The 23,014-nt window shown below is 51.2% G+C and overlaps 3 protein-coding genes across 3 annotated transcripts; all 3 read left to right on the top strand.

The window, feature by feature from the left end:
- Positions 1-507: 507 nt before the first annotated feature.
- Positions 508-12,176, top strand: NCLIV_006710 (smc2 protein, related; the record flags this gene model as incomplete). The annotated part of the gene is made up of 21 exons (XM_003880182.1): positions 508-675; positions 1,135-1,303; positions 1,694-1,938; positions 2,455-2,522; positions 2,748-2,828; positions 3,210-3,247; positions 3,529-3,566; positions 3,837-3,899; positions 4,807-4,866; positions 4,953-5,348; positions 6,057-6,191; positions 6,941-6,996; positions 7,265-7,379; positions 7,805-7,856; positions 8,368-8,468; positions 8,944-9,020; positions 9,696-9,780; positions 10,581-10,709; positions 10,965-11,014; positions 11,292-11,394; positions 11,925-12,176. 21 exons carry the CDS (start codon positions 508-510, stop codon positions 12,174-12,176), a joined length of 2,481 nt encoding a protein of 826 aa, XP_003880231.1.
- Positions 12,177-14,078: 1,902 nt separating this feature from the next.
- Positions 14,079-18,118, top strand: NCLIV_006700 (structural maintenance of chromosome 2, related; the record flags this gene model as incomplete). Its single annotated transcript, XM_003880181.1, has 6 exons — positions 14,079-14,117; positions 14,785-14,887; positions 16,350-16,526; positions 16,730-16,898; positions 17,066-17,156; positions 17,918-18,118. 6 exons carry the CDS (start codon positions 14,079-14,081, stop codon positions 18,116-18,118), a joined length of 780 nt encoding a protein of 259 aa, XP_003880230.1.
- A 2,635-nt stretch (positions 18,119-20,753) lies between these two features.
- On the top strand, positions 20,754-21,659 carry NCLIV_006690 (conserved hypothetical protein; the record flags this gene model as incomplete). Its single annotated transcript, XM_003880180.1, has 1 exon — positions 20,754-21,659. The coding sequence occupies one exon, from the start codon at positions 20,754-20,756 to the stop codon at positions 21,657-21,659; it is 906 nt and encodes a 301-aa protein (XP_003880229.1).
- Positions 21,660-23,014: the final 1,355 nt, after the last annotated feature.

The following is a 23,014-nucleotide window of genomic DNA, read 5'->3' as shown; positions in this document are numbered from 1 at the left end:
CGCCTTCCCTTGTAGCTCTTGTAGCTCTGCCGGTACTTCCTTGGTCGCCATCTCCTTGTTGTTTGTCTTACAGTCTTCTCTCCACCAGTCCTCCCCTTTTTCGTCTCTCTTTTTAGCTCCGTGTCCTTTCGCCTCTAGTGCCCCATGGCTTCCCGCAGCACGGGGAAATGCGAAGAAGAGCGATTGCGAGCGCCTTCTTTTGCACATAAAACGAAGCCAGCTTTACCTTTTATCGCTTCGAATCCCGTTAACGGACTCGAATCTTCGATTCTCGATACATACATCCACTGCCGTCTCTCTTAAGACCTGTCTTTCCGCCTCCGGTACTGAGGCGCCCTCAAGCATCTTTCCGTCGCTTCCGAAACTCTTCCTGCTGTGCTCTGCGGCGTCGCTTTGTTTCCTTGCCTGTCCTCTCGTCATCTTCTGCTCAATACCAACTTTTTTTCATTCTTTCCCCACATCTGTCGAACGGCTCGTTGCCTTGTCTCCTCTCTCGCTGGCGGAAAAATGTATATCGAAGCCATTGTTTTAGAGGGCTTCAAGTCCTACTCAAATCGCGTCTACGTGGGCCCTCTCCATCCGCAATTCAACGCCGTGACAGGTTTAAATGGGACAGGAAAGTCAAATATTCTCGACTCGATTTGCTTCGTCCTTGGCATCACCAACCACGCTCTGGTGCGTCCTGTTGCGACGAAAAACGGGGAAATTCAGAGTTGCGTTTTGCGTTTGCCCGCAACGCGTCCAGGGCGTTCTAGCTGTAGAGGAGTGTTCGCTGAAGTTAGCCGCCGTTCATTCGCCTCTTGTTTTCTCCCTGAACCAGCACGAAACTTAGCACAGACGCATAACAGCTATAACTCTTCATACATAGGTAGAAGCGTGCACACACACATATACATTTACTTATATTCATATAAATATATATAAATATACTCATATATATAAATGGATAAATGTGCATATATGTGTATACATCCTCCGTGTCATCCGTCCACCTATTGCTGCCTGTGGCTGTCTGTCGATGACGTTGCTCTTTGCTCGGCTCTTTGCGGCCTTTTTTGCTTGGAGAAACTTTTCACTTTGAGGCACACAGAGCCGTTGACAAGTACGCGTCTTTCTGATCTTTTCCCCTGTTAGGTTCGCGCGACGAAGCTGGACGACTTGGTGTACAAGCAAGGTCAGGCAGGAGTAACGAAGGCGACGGTCACATTGAAATTCCGCAATGACCCTCACCAGCAAAACAATCCTCTCCCTTTTCCCTACAGGGAAATGCCGGAAATCACAATTACTAGACAAATTGTCATTGGTACGGAAGACAGAGGGCGTGCCTGTTCGCCCCATCAATTCTCGTGGGACTGCAGAGCAGCCGGGCAGCAAAAACGACTCAGCGGATGTCTTCGCAATCCCTCCCTTCGTTCTTTCCCACTTCCCCTCCACCTTGCTTGCTGTCTCATTTTTCTCTCGCTTACTCTCTCTCTCATTTTATCCCATTCTCTCTCTTGTCCTCTTCCTTATTCTCTCTCGTGTTCCCGCGTTTGTTCTCTCTCTCTCTCTGCGAACGCGATGCAGTGCCCAGAAGAGACAGAGGCGTCCATGTTGGTAACGGGATGAAGCGAGTCGTCCAGGGATCGTTTTTTCGTGCTTCGTTTTCCTCTCTTTATTGCCAGTTTTTTGCATTCTTTTACGTGGATCGCAGGCGGACGTGACCGGTATCTTTTGAACAGCCGCAATGCTCAGCTGAAGGAAGTGCGCGATTTTTTCCATTGCTGCCAAATGAACATCAACAGCCCCCACTTTATGATTCAGCAGGGAAAGATCACGAAAGTTATCAACATGAAGCCGAAGGAGGTTTTGGGGTTAATCGAAGAAGTCTCCGGGACAAGAATGTACGAACTGAAGCGTGGAAACGCAGTCAAACTCATGCAGAAAAAGGAACAGAAGGTAAACCAAACTGGCCCGTGATTCGACCGAAAACACGCTGGGCCCATCTGCTGCCGGTTCACCGCTGGTGTCCATATACGGCTGTTCGCATGTGAGATCATGCCTCAGCAAATCTGTCCATCTGCATGAACACTCACACATGCATTGACACGGACATTTAGGGATACACCTGTGGATGTCGCTATCTGCCTCTACATCCATATATCTGCATTTATCTCTGACTCAGTCTGTCCACGTTTTTTACGTCTCTCGGTGCCAACCTGTAGACCTGTCGAGGCGTTTCTATACCTACCCCCTCACAAGTGCGTGCTTGTGCATATACATCTATCTATATCTATATATGTATACACATATATATATATATATATATATAGATACATATGTATATATGTAAATGTATGTATATATATATGTATATATGTATATATATCCGTTTGTATGTGTAGTTGCAAGCATGCATCATGTGTGTGTACCTCTTGGGATCCGCTTTGGACGTTCTGTCTCCTTTCCTCCCAGCTCCAAGAAATTTCAGTCGTTCTGCGAGAGGAAATCGAACCGACCATCGAACGCCTGCGCAAAGAGAAGTGAGCAACCGAGGAAAGTTTCGCAGTCGCGAGAAAAAGCGCGAGAAAGCGAGGAGCGACGTGGAGAGAAAGAGAACGAGAGGAAGAGAAAGGGAGGAAGAGAGAGAGATAAAAGTAGGAGAGAGAACTAATGACTACAGCATACCTCGGAAGAAAGCACGGTTTTCACGCGAACGGCAAGATGGATTTTGTGTTTTTTCGTTTGTCGCATGTGTGTGTTTCTAGGCAAGAGTACTTCAACTTTGTTTCATTGAAGGAAGAAATGCAGCGCTTTCAACGCTTCGACGTGGCCTATCGCTTCTACTGGTCAGTCGTGAACCAAGGCAGGATGCCGAGGGAGGCCAGGTGCACAAATCCCCTCTTAAGCCCAAATCTGTCCAGCGGGTTCTTTTTGGATTCATTGATTCTCGTTTTTTCCTTTCCACTGCGTGTGCCTTTCCGTCAACTTTTTTCTCTTCTGTTCTCTTTTCTTCGCGTATGTTTCTGGTTTGTCTTATGTGCGTGTCTCCTCTCCCTGTTTCGTCCTCGTCTCCCCCTTCTCTTCCTGCGTCCTCTGTCACTTGCCTTCCTCTTTGTCGCGTTATTTGCCTTCCCCTTCTCTCTCTCGTGTGTCGTCCACCCCGACACATTTTCGATTTCCATTTGCCCTCCTTCGCTCCTTCGTTTCCTCTCTCTGTGGCCGCGCAGCGCAAAGCAACTCCTCCAGCAGGGTACTTCAGACTTTGGTGCGTCTCTCTGATTTCGAGCGCTCATCGGCGGTTCTCTACCGATTCAGGTGTAGTTGAATTTAAACATGAACGTTCATGCATCAAACTTTATTCACGCGCCTTCATACATACCTTTACGTAATGTGGCATCAGCCCTTTTTCGAGGTCCGTTCAGTCGCCTCCCGGTTGGCCATGCATCCCTGTTCGCGTCTAGTTCGGAGTTTTTCCTAACTTTTCCACCTGGCGTCTCCCCGCACTCTGCGTGTTTCTGTCGCTCTTTTGTCGCTCTTTTACCTCAGACGAACTGACTCAGAAGAAAGCCGAAATCGAAGCTCAGGTGAGGCACTTTCCGCCCTTTTTTCTCTTCCTCGTCCGATCTTTCTGGCCTTTTTCGCTTCGATCTGTTCTCTCCAAACCCGTCCATTCGCCGATTTCCTGCCACGTTGCACCGCTGGACCCTTGCCTTTTCTTGCTGCTCCAGCGACGCCTCTTCTGCATGCGCTTTTGGCTGGCTGGTTCTCCACCGAGTCGTCCGCGGCGCTTCTTCCCTCGTTTTTCTTGTTCTCCCCTCACGACCTCTCTGGATCGTTCGTTTCGCTGCATGCAGATTGCAGAGTGCGATCGGGAGACAGCTGCGGCGCAGCAGCAGCTCGAGAATCTCGACGCCGAGGTACTGAAACACGTGGAAAACACGGAGGGAAGGGAAAGGGTGGACCGCGAGACTGTGCGAAGCCGGTCGTCGAGCCAGAGCGGAAGAAACCGCCGAGAAAAGGTGCACTCGATGCTCAAGGCTCCACGCAGTCACAAGACACGCGGAAACGGGCGGGTCTCGCGGGATGGCGCAAGTGCCAGGAGGGGGTGACGTGAAACAGGACACACGCCAGTTGCCTGTTTGGCTTAAAAAAGAAGAGTTCGATGGACGCTTCCGACGCCTTCGTCCAAGGCACGGAAAACTCACCTGTTTGTCGCCACACGGCTGCTCTACTAGAGCATCGCTTCGCTGTCCTGAGCCCCAGGGCGAAGTTCCTCCGCGCGCTCGCGTGTCCCTAACGTCGGCCTTCGTCCCAGAAAAAACGAGAGTCGAGAAGTTCGGCGCAGGCTCAGAACCGCAGAGCGCGCCTGGTCTGTCCTGTGCGGGTTTCCTCTCAATCAGCTGCATGCAGTTTCCCAGCTTCCCAGAGACGGCAGACCGCGCAGTTTGCATGTGCCGTTCTCGAACGTTCCTTTTTGAGGTCTCGCGCCCCCGCCAGTCTGACAAATTCTCGGCGGTCTGCGGGGGTGGTTTCGCCTCGCTCGACGCGCCCTTGGTTTCGTTCTTCCCTTCTTCAACTGCTGTTTTGTGTCGTGTTGAATTCGGACCATCGCTCGGAGAGGCCTTCGTCTCGGGTGTCGAGTTCCGCCGCAGGATCGGCAATTGACGATTATGGAGATGCGGTCGTGAGAGAGGGAGAAGGTGTGACCCAGCAGGCAGACTCGATTGCTTTTTCGCCTGGGCTTTGTGTCTGGCTCCTTCTTCTCGCTTTAGGATTCCTCCTCGGAGCAGATTTCCACCCCTTTCTCCTGTCTGTTTCCTGCAGCGTGAGAAGCTGGACGGGCCGTTGCAGCGTGTGCGACAGAAGAAGGAAGAAGTGGAGAAGGTAAACAACGTGCAGACGACAGCGAAAAGACCATTCTTCTTCTTCTTATCTTCATTTTATCTTGTCTCGCGTCTGTGCGTCTGCAGCTGTTGGCGAAGCGTCACTCGGAGGAGAAGAGCGCGCGCCGGGACTTGAAATTGTCTTCTGACGCACTGGAGGATATGAAGAAGGAGGAACAGAAGCTGGCGAAGAAGCTGGCTGACAAGCGCGCCTCGCGGCTGGCGGAGACCAGCCGCGCAGAGGCTGCGGAGGAAGAAATGAAAAACATGAAGGAGGCTCTGGAGATCGCGGAAAAGAAACTCGAGGGCCTGTCGACTGGAGGCGCCGAGGCTGGCGGCGGCGCGTCTCTGCGCGAGAAGCTTAAGCAGGCGAAGACGAAGGCGGCCAAGCTCGAGGCTGAAGAAGAAGACTTGAAAACGGAAGTCAAACACATCGACGAAGAACTCCGGCAACTCCGCGCGAAACTCGACAAAAGCGGAAAGGTCAGAATATCCCGAACACGCGCTCCGAGAACTACACTGGTGGGAGCACAGAGGGAATTCAAATCTGCACACTCGCGTGCACCTGCGTAGAGGTGCCCACACGCAGGAAACCAGAAAACACAAAGAAACAGGAGAACCACAAATATGTCTATCTGTCTATATCTAGCTATATCTATCTCTATCTATCTGTATCTATCTCTATCTATATCTATATATGTCTATCTATCTATCTATCTATCTATCTATCTATCTATCTATCTATCTATCTATCTATCTATCTATCTATCTATCTATATCTATATATGTCTATCTATCTATCTATCTATCTATCTATCTATCTATCTATCTATCTATCTATCTATCTATCTATATCTATATATGTCTATCTATCTATCTATCTATCTATCTATCTATCTATCTATCTATCTATCTATATCTATATATCTATATCTATATATGTATATATCTATATATATATATGTATATCTGTCTTGATGTATCTATCTCTCTGCATGCATGTAACCCATTCCTTGTGTATCTGTGCTTGGACGATTAGAATGGAAAGGATGCATCTGCTTTGAGAGCATGAGGAGAGAAAAGGGGAGAGGAGACGGAAAGGAGTTTTGAAACAGAGCTGTGAGGGAGTCGTTCCAGTTCCACGCCGCTCCTGAATTGTGTCCACTGCGTCTTCTCTTTTTTCTTCTTCAGCATGCAGCCGAAATGGCCAAACAGCGCGAGGAAGCAGCGGCGCGGGTCCAGGAGTTGGAGAAGCTGCTCGCGGCAGAGACAGTCGACGAGGAGAAGCTGGCGGCTCTTCGAGAGGAAATGAAGGCGTGCCGTCGAGTAAGAACCTGTGTTTCACTCCTTGCGAAAAACGCGAGGTTCCAGAAAGCGACTCGGACTCGCACAGTCTGTTGGACGCCTCTTGGAAGTCGCAGAGAACCAGCGACACGACCTGCCTTGGCTGTGGAGCCCAGCAGGGCGCTGCTGCAGATGAAGGCGTCCATTCTCAAAGCGGTTGTGGAAAGGGAGTTTAGGGCAGCGGAGATGTTCTCAGGGAAAAAAGGCCATTTTGCAGAAGAAGCACTTCCTTTCGACATCGCCCGATTTTGTGTCGTGTCTCTCCTCGTGAATGCTGCACCTCTACCATCTCGTGTGCGCTCACTTTTTCTCTTCCTTGTTCTCTTCCTTGTTCTCTTCCTTGTTCTCTCTCTTGTTCTCTCCCTTGTTCTCTCCCTTTTTCTCTTCCTTGTTCTCTTCCTTGTTCTCTCTCTTGTTCTCTCCCTTGTTCTCTCCCTTTTTCTCTCCCTTGTTCTCTTCCTTGTTCTCTCTCTTGTTCTCTCCCTTGTTCTCTCCCTTTTTCTCTCCCTTGTTCTCTCCCTTGTTCTCTCCCTTGTTCTCTCTCTTGTTCTCTCCCTTGTTCTCTCCCTTTTTCTCTCCCTTGTTCTCTCCCTTGTTCTCTCCCTTGTTCTCTCTCTTGTTCTCTCCCTTGTTCTCTCCCTTGTTCTCTTCCTTGTTCTCTCCCTTGTTCTCTCTGTCTCGCTCTTTTCGTGCCGTTTTATAAGAGACTGTGCATCCCTTTCCCTTTTTAGGAAATCGATGCGGCCAAGCAGGAAGCGCAAGAATCGCTGCACGAGTTGAATTCCTGGTACGCCGACGAAAGCCATGTTCGCCTCGCGAGAACTCTCCGTGGTTCAGAACCTCAAAAGACACGCAGCCAGTCTAGAAAGCATGACACCCCGCTTCCCTCTCTCCCCATCGTCGTTCTTCTGTTTTTTCTTTTTGTGACTCTCTGTTTTCTCCCCGTTTTCTCTGTTTTCCAGGTTTCTTGATGTCCTCTCTCTCTTCCCTTTGCTTGCCCCCATTTTGTCGCCAAACGCGGCTTCTGGCTTGCTCTTTTGTCCTGTTCTCGTTAGGTCCAAGATCTCCGTTCGTCTGCCTCGCGGCATGCCCCCCCGCAAGCTGCATGGACAAATCTTCGAGTTGATCGAGTTGAAAAATGAATATCTCGATTTTGCCAAGGCTCTCCAGGTCCGTCGCCACACACTGACCGCTCTTGTGTCGCCTGCTATTCGTTTCAGAGGAAAAATCCCGTGCTCGTTTCCTCCTTTTATTGTGCGCTTGGAGACGATCTACACACACAGGCGCCCGCTATCTGTCGACTTGTATCCACACCTACACATGTATATCTGTATATCCAAATCTGTAAAACTATATATCCAAATAAATAATCTACATGTGTAGCTAAGTTATCTAACACCAGTTGTACATGTGAACAGATGGTAAGTGTTTTTAAGGTGACAACTGTGTACAATATTGACTTTTCTTTCCAACGGCTGTCTATGTTTATATATATATATATATATATATATGTCTGTGTCAGTCTGACAACTATAATGCTGTAGATGCGCTCGCTCCGCTATTTTACAAAAATAAATGCCTCTGTTTTTTTGCAGCTTCTGGTGGGCGGGAAGCTGGAGTACGTCGTTGTAGAGGATAAAGACGCGAGTGAGTTTGGGGAAACTTTTCTTTTCTCAGTTGGGTGACCTGCGTCTATCTTTTTTCATGAATCTGCCTCTTTCCCCCTTCACTCTTCTTACTCTGCGCGCTCTTTGCACTCTTTAGTTCGTTAGGTTTTGGGTCTTTATCGCGCGTTTCAGCCTTTCTACCGTGCCTTTTCTTTTCTCAAGCCTCTTGGCAGCACACCCTGCGACACGAACTCTGTTCGCACAGTCTCCTGCATGCGCCGCACTCTCGGCTGCAGCCTCACCTGGAGAAAAGACGACACAGAGACAGCCGCGCGCACATGTTTACAGAGAGCGGCGCCTCTCTGTGCCTCACAGTCAGATACACAAAAAACTGCACGCAATTCCACAAAAAATGGAAACACATGTACACACTCATCACAAGTGCTTCGATGTACACATCCTCGTTCATGTGCGTGGTTCAAGTCAATTCAGATGGACATCCTCCTGGTTCTTTTTGTCGTGTGTCTCTTTTAAACTTCCTTTCTTGCCAGGCAAAGCTATCTTCAAAGAAAACAACTTCGCAAACAGTCGGCGACGCGTCACGCTCTTGCCCATACAAGATTGCCAAGTCGGAAAAGTTTGCGATTCTCCAGTAAGACGAAAACTTCCTCAGCTCTCTTCAAAACATCGCACATCCTTAGGTCTTCTACATGCTACTCTCCCTATCTCGCTATATTTATGCCCTATATCTATATTGCCTGTGCATCTGCCTACCTTCCTATGTCTGTGTATATCTGTGTCTATATTTGTTGAGCTGCCTACCGTCCTATATCTGTGTATATGTACCTATATGGCTTTTTATCTATCCATAGATACCTGCCTCCCTATCTGCTTAACTGTCTATCTGTATTGATCGGTGTATGCACTCGTGGTTTGATACAGAGTGGCGATATTTTTTTTGTACCGTGACACAAATATACACACGCTTGCATACATAAACATGCATACACGTATACAGGCATACCAATAAATAGATGTATATATATATATATATATATATATATTTAAGGAAACGAATGGCTGCGTGAGTTCGCGACTTTGCGAGTTTTTTCGAGATTTTTCTTCAGACGCTTCTTCAAAATCGACGCCTCGTCGGTCTCTCCCCGGACGACTCTCGTGTCCTGCGCTGCCTCGACGTTATCGAGTAAAACACGAGACGCATCTGTAGATTTCTGTAGTCCCCTGTTTCCCTATTTCTGTGTCTATTTGTAGACAGTTGCTTCTTGGTGTTTTTTATGCTGTCCGCGAGTTCCCTTTTTTCGCGTGGGTCTTGCGAGCGTTTGCAAAGAGACGCGCAGATCCCGTGGCGGTCCAGAGTGTTTTCTCGCCCGTTCTTGCAAACGCCCTCGCGCAGCTTCCAGAGTTTCAAGAGGCCGTTGCTCTTCTTCGTCCCTGCGCGCGCCCCACCCCCACGTAGATCCCGTCCCCGTGCCATCTCCTGTTGACCGCTGCGGCATGAAAACACGCAAACGTCTCCACAGACACACAAACGTACAAATACGCCCCGAAAAAAACAGCCCTCCAAACCAGTCTCACAACTCGCCTGCGTATGTGCCCATGTGAAGGCCTCTTTATATTCTATATATATATATAAATAAATATGTGTTGTGCATTTTATCCATATTTGTATGTACACTTACACGTATTGGTATATGTATATATGCATAAATATATGCATTCGCGTATGCGGGCATATATATATATACCCGTATATATGCATATATTTTTATATTTGTATATACATTTAGACGCATAAAAAGAGATCCCCAGCGACAGCGTTTGCCTTTTTGCGCAGTTGACTTGTTTTTTTTCTGTTCAGTTTCGACGCCCAGCGGCACGAAAAGGTGGCGGTTTACACCTTTGGCGGCAGTCTGATTTGTGCGACGGCAGAGATGGCGGAGAAGGTCGGTGGAGCCTTTTCGAAAAGCGATGGAAAAAGGAGAGACGGCGACCAGCGAGCGTTAGGGGAAACCCACGAGAATCACGAGCAAACGTGTGGAAAAGGGAGAGCGTTGAGACACCAGACAATATCAGCAGCCTGGCGTCGCGTCCTCGATGTTTACTCGTAATTTACAAGCGTGCAGATGCACATGCATCGCCTACGCAGACAGAAAGAGACACTTTTTTTCATAAGCACAAAACTCTAAATGCGCAAGTCAACGCGCACGCATTGCCCGTTTATCTCTCTTCGTGTTCACACTGACATTGATCTGTCCTCCACCATACATCTAAATATCCATGTATCTATCGATAGATGACAGCCAAGGTTGTAGTAGCTGCTTCGAGCGCTGCAACTGCATGCACTTGTATGAACATGTACGCTTGTGTATTTTCATGCGTACGAAAAAACCTGTGCACCTCGATGTACAACTGTTTTCAGATTTGCGGCTGCGACCGTTCAGTGCTTTCGCTAAGGGCGCGGTGCCCACACACTTAGACCTGCATGTATTTTTATGCAACCACACACACACACATCTGTATCTATCTATCTATCTATCTAGCTATCTATCTATCTATCTATATGTATATGTATATATATATATGTATATATATGTATATATATGTATATATATGTATATATATGTATATATATGTATATATATATATATACATATACATATATATAATTGACTGCACATATGTGACATGAATGTAGGTACGTGGATGTGAAAAAATCATTGGTTTTCGTGTCTTTTCGTGTCAGATAACATATCAACCGAACAAGCGTCAAGCGTTTCCCACCGTGACCGCCGAGGGCGACGTTTTCCAAACTGGCGGTGTCATGGCAGGCGGCGGCTCCGGACACGTGAAGGAGACGCTGCTCCTCTGGAAGGTAATCGCGAGAGACACGAAAGAAAACCTAGGGGAGAGGCGAGAGGGGAAAAGAGAAACAGAGAGAGGGGGAAAGACAAACAAGGACAGAGAAGAGAGAGGAGGTAGCGACTGCCGTAACTGTGTTTCCGGTCTACCCCCCTTCTCGTGTCTTCATTCCCTGTTGTCTTTTGCCGCCTCGTCCCCAGCCGCACTTCATCGACATGTTGCGTTCTTTGCTGTCTCCGTTTGTTTTCGATTTTCCTTGCTCTCTCAGAACTTCAAGCGGTGTTCTCAGATGAGCCTGGAACTGGAGGAACGCGCGAAGTGAGCAACACAAAGCATGGAGACAAAGGCACACAATATCACCATATATATATATATATGTTTATATCCAGGCATTTGCATGGACATGTGTCTCTCTATCGCTCTCTCTACATTTTTCGATCTGCATCTCCGTCTCCCTTTCTCTCTGTTTCTCTATCTCTTTCTCTATCCCTGTCTCTACCTCTCTATCTGTTTCTCTATTTCTTCCTCTATCCCTGTCTCTGCGCCGTCGCTCCTCTCTCATCTCACTCTGCCTTTCGCTTTGTTTGGTTTACAGGCAAATCGATTTTTATTTGCAACCGATGGAGCAAACTGTCCAGAGGCGCACGCAAGTCACCCGAGAGCTTCGACTCGCACAGAACCAGTTGCAGAACGTCGAGGTAAGGACAGCGTTTCGCGAGCGTTTCTCTTGTCGCTTGTCGTCGTTATCTGTGATTTGGTTTCGTTTGGAAAGTCTTTTCCCGCTCTTTCCAAGGACTCTCCACTCGTCGAGAGTCGTAAAGACGTTCTGGCCTGAGAAATGATCCAAGGAGACGCACAGGCTCTGCGTGCACGCGGAGAGAAGGCGGTTTTGAATTTATTGCCTTCGCGTGGCACACAGATATCGCTTTTCTCTCTCTCATCTCTCTCTCTATCTCTGTCTCTCTCGCTTTCTCGCTCTCTGTCTCTCTTTCTGTCTTTCTTTCTCCTCTTTCTTTCTTCTGGTTCTCTCTCTCCTCGTTTCCTCTTCCTCTTTCTCTCTTTCTCTCTTTCTCTCTTTCTCTGTCTCTCCAGCTCTCTGTCTCCGTCCATCTCTTTCTCCGTCCGTCTACCTCCTTTTTCTTTCTCGTCTTTTTCTCTGTGTATCCCTCGTTTTTCTCCCGGGTTCTCTCTCTCCATCTCTTTTTTTTCTCTCTTTGCTTTTGCGCAGCAACTCTTTGCGACGAGCTCCGCGGGCAGCGAACTCGCGCGCGTGGAGCAAGCCGAGGAGAGGCGCAGCGAGTGTGTGAAGCGCCTGAAGGAGATTGAGGGGGAGAAGGCGGCTGTCCTCGCAGAAGTCCAGCAACTCGACGCGGAGGTCTACGAACTCGAGCACAACCGAGACAAGTTGGTGAGGGGAGAGCGAGGACCGACGACAAGAGAGGGCTTCGACGGCTCAGCACGAAGACACCAAAAAAACTGAAAAGAAGAGAAGGAACACGAGAGAATTGGAGAAAGAAAACGAGAGAAAGGCAGGAGGGGGGGGGGAAGAGAGAGAAAGGCAGGAGGGGGGGGGGGAGAGAGAAAAAGGCAGGAGGGGGGGAAGAGAGAGAAAGGCAGGAGGGGGGGAAGAGAGAGAAAGGCAGGAGGAGGGGAAGAGAGAGAAAGGTAGGAGGGGGGGAAGAGAGAGAAAGGCAGGAGGGGGGGAAGAGAGAGAAAGGCAGGAGGGGGGGAAGAGAGAGAAAGGCAGGAGGGGGGGAAGAGAGAGAAAGGCAGGAGGGGGGGAAGAGAGAGAGAGGCAGAGAGGGGGGGAGGGGAAGAGGAAGAGCGACGTGTGGAGGCGAATGTGAAGACCGGTGCGCATTCGCATTGTGTTTTTGCAGGAGGCATCTTTGAAGAAGGAGGCGAAGGAGCTCCGCCAGCGCCTAAAGAGTCTCGAGGCTTCCGTCAACAAAATGCAGAAGGTAGGTGAAGAAAAGGAGAGACGGGACACGGACCGGCCTTCCGTTTCAGGGGTCTGGGCACTCTGCCGGAAGTTCGAGTTTAAAAGCAAAGCGGCACAGCGAGGCGTGTCCTGGGGAGGAAAACTGTTTTCGAAAACTCAGCCGGGAACCTCTCGCCCAGGACCACCGTGGATACGCCACCGCAGAAAACTGCACATTTATGAGTGCACCGTTCTGCATTTTCCCGCACTGCTGTCTCGTGATGGAAGGAGACCTCGTCTCTCTGGAGAACCGGAGAGCTGCCGGCGCAGGCACGCAGAGAGAGCTGGGGTGGATCGTGCCTCGGTGTGACTTCGTGTCTTTTCAGGAAATTGGAAGTTTCCGCCAGGAGCTGACGACGCTCGAGAGGGGCTAGCAGTCTCTCAGGACGACATAGCGAACGGAAGGAAGGCCTCGTCGTTCTGCAGCAGGCGATTGACGAGAAGGCGAAACTCGCTGAGGAACAGGCAAGCGCGCTCTTTCCCCCGACCTGTTTGTCCCTTTTTCACAGAGTGGGAGGTTTCCTTTCTCGCGTTTCTCTTTCGAGAGGTCCGGTTGTCCCTCTTTTTTCTCGCCAGCGCGCTGCCGTTGTGTGCGAGCCTCCAGGCTGTCGAGACACCCGGGAGCGCGTCCTTTCTCTTTTTTCGCAGAAAGCCAAGGTCGAGGAGGTGCGCCGGGAAATCGAAGTCTGCCTCGCCGAGGCGGCTCAGTCGGACAAGAAGCTCGGCGAGTTGACCGGGAAGGTGAAGAAACTCCAAAAGAGTAAAGACCACCATCTCTTGACGCTGAAGAAGGTAAGACGGGGCGAAGCCGACGAGGCGCAGAGCCGCGAGAGAGTGCAGAACGGCTTCCACCTCTTTCTTGGCAAAACCGAGGGGACGAGCGAAGGAACCGCCGACAGAAAAGGAGACGCGGAAAATGCGGCGAGCCGAAGGAGGGGAGACACCCGAAGTCGCCTCCGATTGAAGGGCAAACGCATACCGGCAGAAACAACGCGAGGAAAACGAACGCGAACGCGGGTGAATCTCGAATTCAGAGGATTCCCCCGTGCGTGCGGGAGAAGGGGGACGCAAAAGAAATTCTCGCGTTAACAAAGACAGCAGGCCTTTCTCGCCCCTTGGTTTTGAACACGTGAACGCGAATCCGAAACTGGACACGGGGACCTAGAAACACTGGAGACACCTCGCCCCGCAGGGCTCTTGGCGTTTCCGACAGATTTGCATCTTCCTGTCTTTCTCGAGGTTTTCCTCGTTCCTCTTCCTTTCTCTGCGAGTTTCCCTGTTCTTTTTTTTCTGGTGTCGCGTGTCCGGTTTCTTTCGGGGCCGAGGAGGCCGAAGAGACCCGGTGTTTTGAAAAAATCTCGATTTCTTTCTTTTTGCCCTGCTTCGTAGCATCAACACCTCATGAACGACAGAGAGAAAAACATCGCTGCGGCTCGCCAGGTGAGAGACCAGCTTCAGGAGCGACTGTCGGTTAAGCCAATATCAGGGCCTTTCAAAGACCCATCTAGGAAGTTTTTGAAGGCTTCTTTCCTGGAGTTTGCATACCTCTTGAATGGTTTCGATCACTTCTCTCTGGCCTTCCCCCTGGGCAAAGATGAGTGCGCGTCTTTATTAGATATACCCGCGAAAATGTGGACATTGCACTGCCTGACTTCCGCCTTCTAGAGATCGACAGGCAGAGAAGAGAAGAGGAAGAAAAGCATCTTTTGCAGATGCAGGGAAATCTGCGCTGCGCTCGTCGCCGACCCGCTGTCTCGATGTTTGTGTCTGTTCCATAGATGCGTGGTGGCGTACAGAAGATGTGCCGAGTACCTTATTCGCAGAAACGAACACGTGTAGATTCAAGGCAGTGGAGGGCCATCAACGCCAAAAGACCAGCAGCCAGCCTGATATCGTGTCTTTTCCTGTTCTCGGGGAGTGGTGGAGTCTGCATTTGTGCATTCTCTTTGAAAATCGAAATTGAATTTCATCTTGAAATGGTTTTTGAGTTGCACTCGCCCCTCTGTGCCTCTCGGCAGCTCCCGCGCAGTGTCTGTCTCATTTTCTGCGCTGTCGTTTTCGTCCTTTGTGTCTTCCCGCTTTGCTTCTCTCTTTGTTTCGTTCTCAGGAGATGGAGGCGCTGCAAAACGCGAACGATTGGCTGCATGCAGAAGAACGAAAATTCAACCAACCGGGCTCTGCCTACGACTTCCGTCAGCTGCGGCCGGAGAGTGAGGCGCTGAGACAGTCGCGTTACGCTAGTCCACCTTCTGGAGATACATGCCCACGCGTGTGTCTACCGTTTCTTCTCTCCCGTCTCCCTTTTGGAGCTCTCTCGGCGCGTGCATGCGTTTGCCACACGCGTGCGTCTGGGGCGACCTCCGCCTCTAAAACGAAACGTTCCTCATCGCTGCCAAGTTTGTTCTTCCAGAGAGTCTCCGCACCTCTCGGAGGCTCTCCGTCTCTCTCCAAAATTCACCACTCTTCGTTTTCTTTTTCTAAGGAAAGCACGGCGGGTTTCGCTCCGAGCACGCAGCTGCGAAGTCCAGGAACGGTGCCGATAATCGAGCGAGTTGAACGCCTGAAACAGATGCACAACAGCCGACCAGCAACAAGTTCTTTCTACACACACGGATACATTTGTACATACATGTATACCTGTATACACACGCATAGATCTCTATGCTTGCGTTCAGAAATGTTGACCGTGGCGCAGTCTTAGATCTTTGGAGCTCTCTTGTTATTGTCTCTTTCTGAAGAGGCGGCTCTTAACACGAGGAAACCAGGTGCCGAGGCGGTACCCAGGAAAGCTGTTTGCTCTCAGTCGTCTTTTGTTGACGTCTCTCCGTTTCGTCGGGGTCTCGAGACTCCGGTTCTCTTGCTCGGGAGGCAACGCGCTGGGAGGCCTCTCGTCTTTTTCTGTTTCGCATTACCCGAGTCTCTCGCTTCGTTGTTCTCGCTCTCCACCGCCTCTATGGAACCGTTCTTCGCGCGATCGTTTCCTCTTCGTTTTCTCCTCGATCTCCTCTCTCGCCCTTCGCTTCGTTGCCGTCTCTTCCTCCGCTTCCAGTGTCTTCTCGCGCCTTTTCGTTCGTGCACAAAGTGGTCGCTGCGTTGTTTTTGCTTTCTCCAGCCGCCCGGCAGCGGCTCAACGCGCTCCTGGTTCAGGTGCAAAGCCTGCAGAAGTGCGTGAACAGCGCAGCAGCCACGCTCCTCGAGAAGACGGAAAAGGATTTGCTCGCGCTCGTAGAGAGGAAAACCCAAGTCGAAGACGATAAGGTGAAACCGCGCCCGCGTTTCTTTTTTCCCGCCTTCTCTATTTGCCTCCCTTTTCCTCGTCCTCTGTGCCCCGCAACTTCGTCCTCTCGCTGTCGACCAAAGAACGAAAAGGAGAAAGGAAGAAAGAGAGAAAGACAGAAAGAGGGCGGGTCACCGCATGACGCGCCTCACACGAGAAGCCTAGCGGGATGTTTTTACAGCTGCGGTTTCTTGTTTCCTCTCTTTCAAAACCATGAAGCAGCGACCGCCCTGCCAAACTGTTTTTCGACTCTTCCACTTTTCGTTTTTGTCGACCGAGGCTTTTCGCGCGTGGATGCCGCCACTCACAGAACGTTCCTGTTTCCGCTCGCGCCGGAATCTCCCGGCTTTGTCCGCGGACTATTTTTGCAGCGTGTCTTTTGCCGCTGTGCTCAGGCGAAAATCGAGGCGGTCATCTCGGAGCTGGACATCAAGAAGCGGCAGAGTCTGGAGACAACTTGGCTGCAAGTGAACGAGAATTTCACGGCGATTTTCGAGCAGTTGCTTCCGAATGCCCAAGCGAAGCTCGCACAGGTCAACCCGCGCGACCTCATGGACGGCCTGGAGATGCGGGTGAGCGTTGCTCGACTCAGGCGAGAAAGAGAGAGATGGAGAGAGAGAAAGAGAGAGATGGAGAGAGAGAAAGAGAGATGGAGAGAGAGAAAGAGAGATGGAGAGAGAGAAAGAGAGATGGAGAGAGAGATGGAGAGAGAGAAAGAGATGGAGGTGGATGTGGTTTTAGAGCGAGCGGGAGACGTGCATGTTTTCTTCTTCAGATTGCCTTCAATCAAAAGTGGAAGGAGTCTCTCGCCGAGCTCTCGGGAGGCCAGCGGTCCCTGCTTGCACTATCCCTCATTCTCGCGCTGCTGAAAGTGAAGCCGGCGCCGGTTTACATTCTCGACGAGGTCGACGCAGCGCTCGATCTGTCGCATACGCAAAACATCGGTGAGGCCACTGAGGGGACGTCGGGAGAAGAGCCGTCGACCTGGAAGAGAGAGGCCAGGAATGGCGTGAAAGCGCAGATCCGCATACTCAAACACACACAGAGAACCACAGGAGAGCAAGGCGAGCTGCGACAAGAGCAGGAAAATGTTTTGTCTTCTTGTCCACAGGGAGCATGATCAAGACCCAGTTTCCGACGTCGCAATTCATCATTGTGTCTCTCAAAGAGGGGATGTTTTCGCATGCAGACGTTCTCTTCCGGTGAGTCTCAGAGCAGTCCCGATCGCTCTTTCTCAGAGGACGCAGCGACGTCTCGCCTCTTGACTTCTGCGAGGGCCCATACCGATCCTCGTTTTTAGACAAAGTTTGGGAAAGAAGGATCGCGAAAAAGAGAAAACACACGATTTTCTGGGACCCCGGAGCTCGCCTCCAGACTTAACACACCCCCGAGTGTCTCCCCAGACGCCGAGCCTCGGCAATCCGGCGCCAGCGGGCGCAATCCCTCGTGTGTCGATCCTTCAGCTTCAGTGAAGAAATATTCACTCATGCAAACGTATAACACGCATCAATGCACTTACAAGTATCCTGCATGCAGATAGGTGCGCAAACATGCTCATATATGCATATTTGCATCTACAGTTGCCTATATACATACATATATATGTATGTATATATATATATATATGTATATATATATATATATATATATATATATACATATATATATATATATATAGATAGATAGATAGATAGATAGATAGATAGATAGATATATGCATGTTATTCTGCCCAGGTGGACTGCCTTAGCGCAATACTTTGGCGTAGCCGTGTATATCGATGGTATGCGTCGAGGCGGGTAATTGGACATCGACAGATAGAGAGGCGAATATGTCTACCAGTGCCTGTCTCGGAGTGCATGTAGATGTGAGTATGAGGTATCATATATATATATATATATATATATATATATATATATGGTGTCTCATTTTGCTGTGCGTTGTGGCGTCTTGGGTTGTCTCGAGGACTCGGCTGATCGACGGAGTATCAAATGTGGAGCGCCACGCCCTGGCGGAGAGGCCCCAACAGCGCCGAGATGTCCCCGGCTCGGCGGAGGAGGCGGCGTGTGGCGTGAGCAGCGCCAGAAAGCGCATGCGAAAGAATGCACAACGAGGCGAAGACAGCGAAGACCCGAACTAGCTGGCCTCGACTTCGTCTCTTTTTGAGAAGAATTCAAACCAAAGTACACGGAAAAATGCGAAGGAGAAAGAGGAAATGTGTGCAATAGTACTAATATCTATATCGATAGACATCCATGTGTGCAAGCAGATTTCGGTTCATATATATATATATATATATATATATATATATATATATGTAAGTACATATGTATAGGTGTATGTATATATGTATCTATAAAAATATGTATAAATATGTATAATTGTAGAGGTGTGCATAGGGTGTTTGCGCGGGTTTTCGCTCCTTCTCTTGCAGGGGGGGGGGGGAGACCTGAAGGAAGGGAGAGAGGAGATTTTGGAGCGGAGAAGATGGTCGCCGCGGCGCGCTCGTGGCATTTTTTCAAAGAGAACAGTTAGACAAAAGGCGAGGGGGAAATCCAACCATGGACTGTCTTGTCAAGAATGCAGAAGTGGAGAACAGTGTACTTGTTTCATTTTCCCGTTTTTTTCGAGGTGACGAGCCTATGCGGCTGTCTTGCTAATCCAACCATGAAAATCGAAACCAAAGAGAGGAGATGTCTCGGTTTCCACGAAGGCAGCGAGAAACACAGCGACCTGTGCATTTGTTTTTTGTGTCTCACTGCACGCGCCCCGCACACGGTACTAGACAGTGAGGCGACCAACCCATCAGCCTGGAAGCGAGGGAAGATTTGCCGCCGCCCAGCGCCACACAATGCGCCTTTTTTCTAACGTTTTTCTGCTCATAATGCCCTTCCCTTCGCACGCTTCCGTTTTTCGGCCCGTGCCGTCTCGTGAGGGGGGAGAGAAAGAAATCCTTTTCGGCAACCCTCGAGGTTTTCGGCGAGAGATAAAAAGAGAGACTCGCCGTCTTTGCCTTTCGAGGCAGAGGATGGACACCTCAGCATTGCGGCCGCAAAGAAGCAAAAACTGCCCATATTTCGATAGGCGGGGAAAAAGCATGTGTGCATTTATCAATGCCCCCGCAGCTTCCCTATGCTGTACATACACGCGTTTATACACACAGTCACATGCAGCGCGAGAAGTGTAGAAATCCATGCGGCCATAGAGGCGGATCTAGGCAAAAAGACAGACATGCCTGCATCCACACATATATCTGCTGCATATGTTTTTATGTGGACAGTTGCCGACGGAGACACCCTGTGCGAGACACACGTACCTGCACACGTAAATGCCGATTTATACCCATTTTAGCAAGCTTGGATGTGTATATATGAATACACATTTACAGACAGGAGAGGAGCGGACACGGCTCTCTTCACGCGTTTTCAGCTGCCTATCCTATACTGCTTCGATCACATATTCCTGTCTATCTGAATGTTTTCACGTGGATATTCATCAGCGTGTGTGTTTTCTGTCTCGATGTATTTCCTGCACGTGCAGAGTGGAGAGAAGGTGGCTGTGTTGCGCATGCACACGTTTGCTGCTTCGTAGGTCCGCCGGTGTTTCCGCCGTTCACATATTTGCAGTGTGCGGGGAACTCGTTGGTTTATGTTCTGCTCAGCAGCGAAATTTTCCGGTCTTCTGTTGAAACGAGACACTCATCCCGCGTGCTGGCGGGTGGTGGGAGATGCCACGCGTTTTTCTCCCGCTGAAAGGACCACTGACACCCGCGACTTTTCGCTTTTTTCGGGCTTGCTCGCGCTCTCGCGGCCCGGCGGTTTTCCCTCGCTCTCTCCGACCTGCAGACGCGTGTCTGAGGCTCGTTTTGCCGAGGAAGGACGAGAGCACCAGGCGAGAAAGTTTGAAAAGTTTGGAAAAGAAGCGGCTCACGACACGAGCGATGTGCTGGGCAATTCCCCCCATCTGCGACTGCGGCCGCTGCCCACCCGCGCAAAGTAGGCGAGAAAGGACAGTCGGAGAGAACGGCGAGGCGGCTGTGTTTCGCAGAAGGCCGCCAACTTCCACAAAACGTCTTTTTCAGGTTTGAAAGACTCCGTAAGAGGGAAGCAACAGTCGCAAAGGCGGAAGAAGGAAAAGGGAAAACACCGGAAGGGGGGAGGGGGGCGGCTCTTCCGTCTTGTTTCAGGGAAACGAACTGGAGAACCAAAAACGGCCATCCATGTGCCGCCTTCTCCCTTCCCACTTCTTTTCCCGGTTTTTTTCCCGGTCCGTGAATTTCTCCGGTGGACGTACACCCCAGGACAGCCACTGCGTGTGCCTGAGAGCAGAGAGAGAACCCCGTGCGCGCCGCTGGCGGCCTGGGACTCACGAAACGCTTTTTTCTGGGAATCTCTGCTTTTCCCTGCGTTTCTTCCGCTCTCAGCCTCACCGCAGGGACGCGGACGAATCCGTTTTTTGTGCATGCCTGCTGGCCGGGCGGCTTGTTGTCCCCTTGCTGTTTTGAATGCGTTTTTGCGTCTGTCTGGACGCCCTCCCTGGGGCTGTCCCCCTCCGTCGGGTTCTTGAGAATGCCGGCTCTTTTTCGAACCATCCCGTTCCTTTCCTCTTTCCGCGTGTCTTTTCTCGTTTCCTTCGTCCACCTCCAGCTATTCGCTTGAATTTTGTCGTCTCCTTCCCCGCGTCTTCTCTGGGCTGCGCTCCCCGCCCGGAGGAGGCAAAAGTTTGTTGACTGCTGCGCTGCCCGTGTCTCCTTTGCGTCTCCGTTTTCTGCTGCTTCCGCTCTTTTTCGTTTTTTCTCGCAATGACCGAGAAAAGTGTGGCCCAGGCAGGGTTTGGCCACTCGCTGCCGGCGTGCTTTCCGAGCCAGAATCGGGTCTCTCTGTCCTGCACGCAGTTCGAGAGTTCGCTGGCGCCCGTGAGAATGCCCGGAGACTCCTCCTTTCCGTCTTCTCTCCCTTCTTCACTTTCGTCTCTCCCTGCCTCTCTGTCGGGTTCTCTCCCGTTTCCTGCGTCTGCTGCTCCCATGGCGCATGCCTCCGTGGCTGCTGCGATGGACGCGCCTTTGCCGTGGCCATCTCTGCCTTCCTACCCTGCACAGTCTTCCACTTCCCCGTTTCCCGCGGCTGACCCTTGCTCTCAGCCTTCTGCTCTGCCTCGCGCGAGTCCTGCCAAGCGGCGAGGCTCGTCGGGTTTCCCCTCCTCACGGTCTTCCTTCTCCCTCGACTCGGAGAGCTCGGGTGTACATACACCCGACTTGGTGCTGTCTGGCGCGGAGGACGAGCTGAGCTCAGGTCACGCCCCGCCTTCGTTTTTCGGCGAACGAAAAGCGCCTTCGCCCCTCGCTCTCGGCCTTCCTTCCAAAGCCGCCCCTGTCTCGACCAGAAAGCTCTACGGGGTTTCAATAACCGTCCGATCAAAAAAGCGGATGCGAAGCGATTCGACTGTCCTCTCGACTCCGCGTCTTCTATCGGTTCTCTCCCTGCGCTGTCGCCCGTCCCTCTCGCCGGTCCTCTTCGTCATTCTCCGTCCGCGTGGCCTCCGCCGTCTTCGGACGCCTCCGCCTCAGATTCTCTGTCGTCCTTCGCGCCTCTCTTCTCGTCTTTCGCGTGCCCCGTCCTCGGAGAGCCTCACGTCGCCTCGGCGCGCGACGCTTTGCATGCGGATTCTGCAACTTCTCTCCCCCTCTTCCTCCCGGATGCGCCTCTGAAACGCGACTCGGGTTTCTGCGCCTTCGACGGGGGCCCGCCGCGCTCTCAGTCCCCGTCCCTTCCTTCTTCCTCGCCTTCCTTGGCGGCGCCCTCGCCACTCGCCGCGCAAGATATTTGCGCAGGCCAAGACAGAGAGACGCTCCGCGCTCTCCTCGCGGGGACAGACCTCGCCGCGTCTCCTCTTTCCGCGACGCCGCCTCCGCGCCCAGGCGCCGCGCCGCTCCTCGCGGGCGAAGCGGCGATGGACGAAAACCTCTGGAGAGGGCACACCGCGGAGGCGCCAAGACACCCGCCCTGCGACGCGCCGATTCGCCGACAGGTCGAGGAGCGAGAGCTGACGGCGGCTCAGTGTGACCTGAAGCGAAAGATGCAGGAGAAACTGCAACAGCAAATGCAGCTGTACAAACAACAGATGCGGCAGAGCGAAAGCATCTTCCTCCCCGCGTGGAGCGGCGCCCACGGGACAGAGACTTACTGTCTCTAAACCGAAACTGCCACGCGCGAAACAACTCCACTTTTTTCACTCAATAGAGAACATATATACTGCTATACATACCAATTATATACATACATGTATATATATATATATATATATATATATATATATATATATATAAGTTCATGTGTGTATGAGTGCGCCGCTGTGCGGTGTTGGTGTGCCTCGACGGGACGATGAGCAAAGCTTTGTAGATTCCGCGAGGGAACGGGGAGGCAGTGGATTGCGAGTCTGCATGCGCGCGCCTGGCCGAGACCGTCCAAAGCGGCGTTTTCGACAGAAATCGATTTTACTTAATCCCAGAGATCGCGGCCACTGCGCAGGAGACCTCGCCGACAAGCGGTTCCTGTGTGTCCTTTCCTCTCGCCCGATTGCGTATCGATCTAGGGCCACCACACGCCGATCTCTCTGTCTCGCATATCAAGTATGAAGTAAACACATGTGCAGAGCCTGTTTTCTTCTGCATGCCTCGCGTCATCTTTTCTGGCCTTTCCGAGGGCAGGGCTTATGGGCCGAACCGCGATCGCGTTTTTGCGTTTGAGCAGCGTCTCTGCGTGTCGGGCGGGGGTTTCAGTTGCGGCTTTTTCGTGTCAGTTTGGCATTGTTTATTCGCGCCACGTGTGTCATCGTCTTTTCCAGGGAAATCCGGTTTTCTGGAGTTGAAGAGGGCCTCGAGAAGGGCGAAGGCGCACGACACCCAGAGCACGAATCCCGAGCTCTGGGGCGTGTGTGGCGTTTGGCAGAACCCGCAGAGCCCTCCTGGGTTGCGCACGGCTTTGCGCAAAAGGCAGGCGAGTCTCTCTCCGCGAGAAACAAGTTTCTTGTTTACGTCTTTGTTTTTTGATCCAAAAATTGTGT

The sequence above is a fragment of the Neospora caninum genome, chromosome II (assembly GCF_000208865.1).
Source record: "Neospora caninum Liverpool complete genome, chromosome II".
Taxonomy (NCBI): domain Eukaryota; phylum Apicomplexa; class Conoidasida; order Eucoccidiorida; family Sarcocystidae; genus Neospora; species Neospora caninum.
Note: the sequence above shows the minus strand (reverse complement) of the source record. Positions and strands in the feature narration are given on the sequence as shown.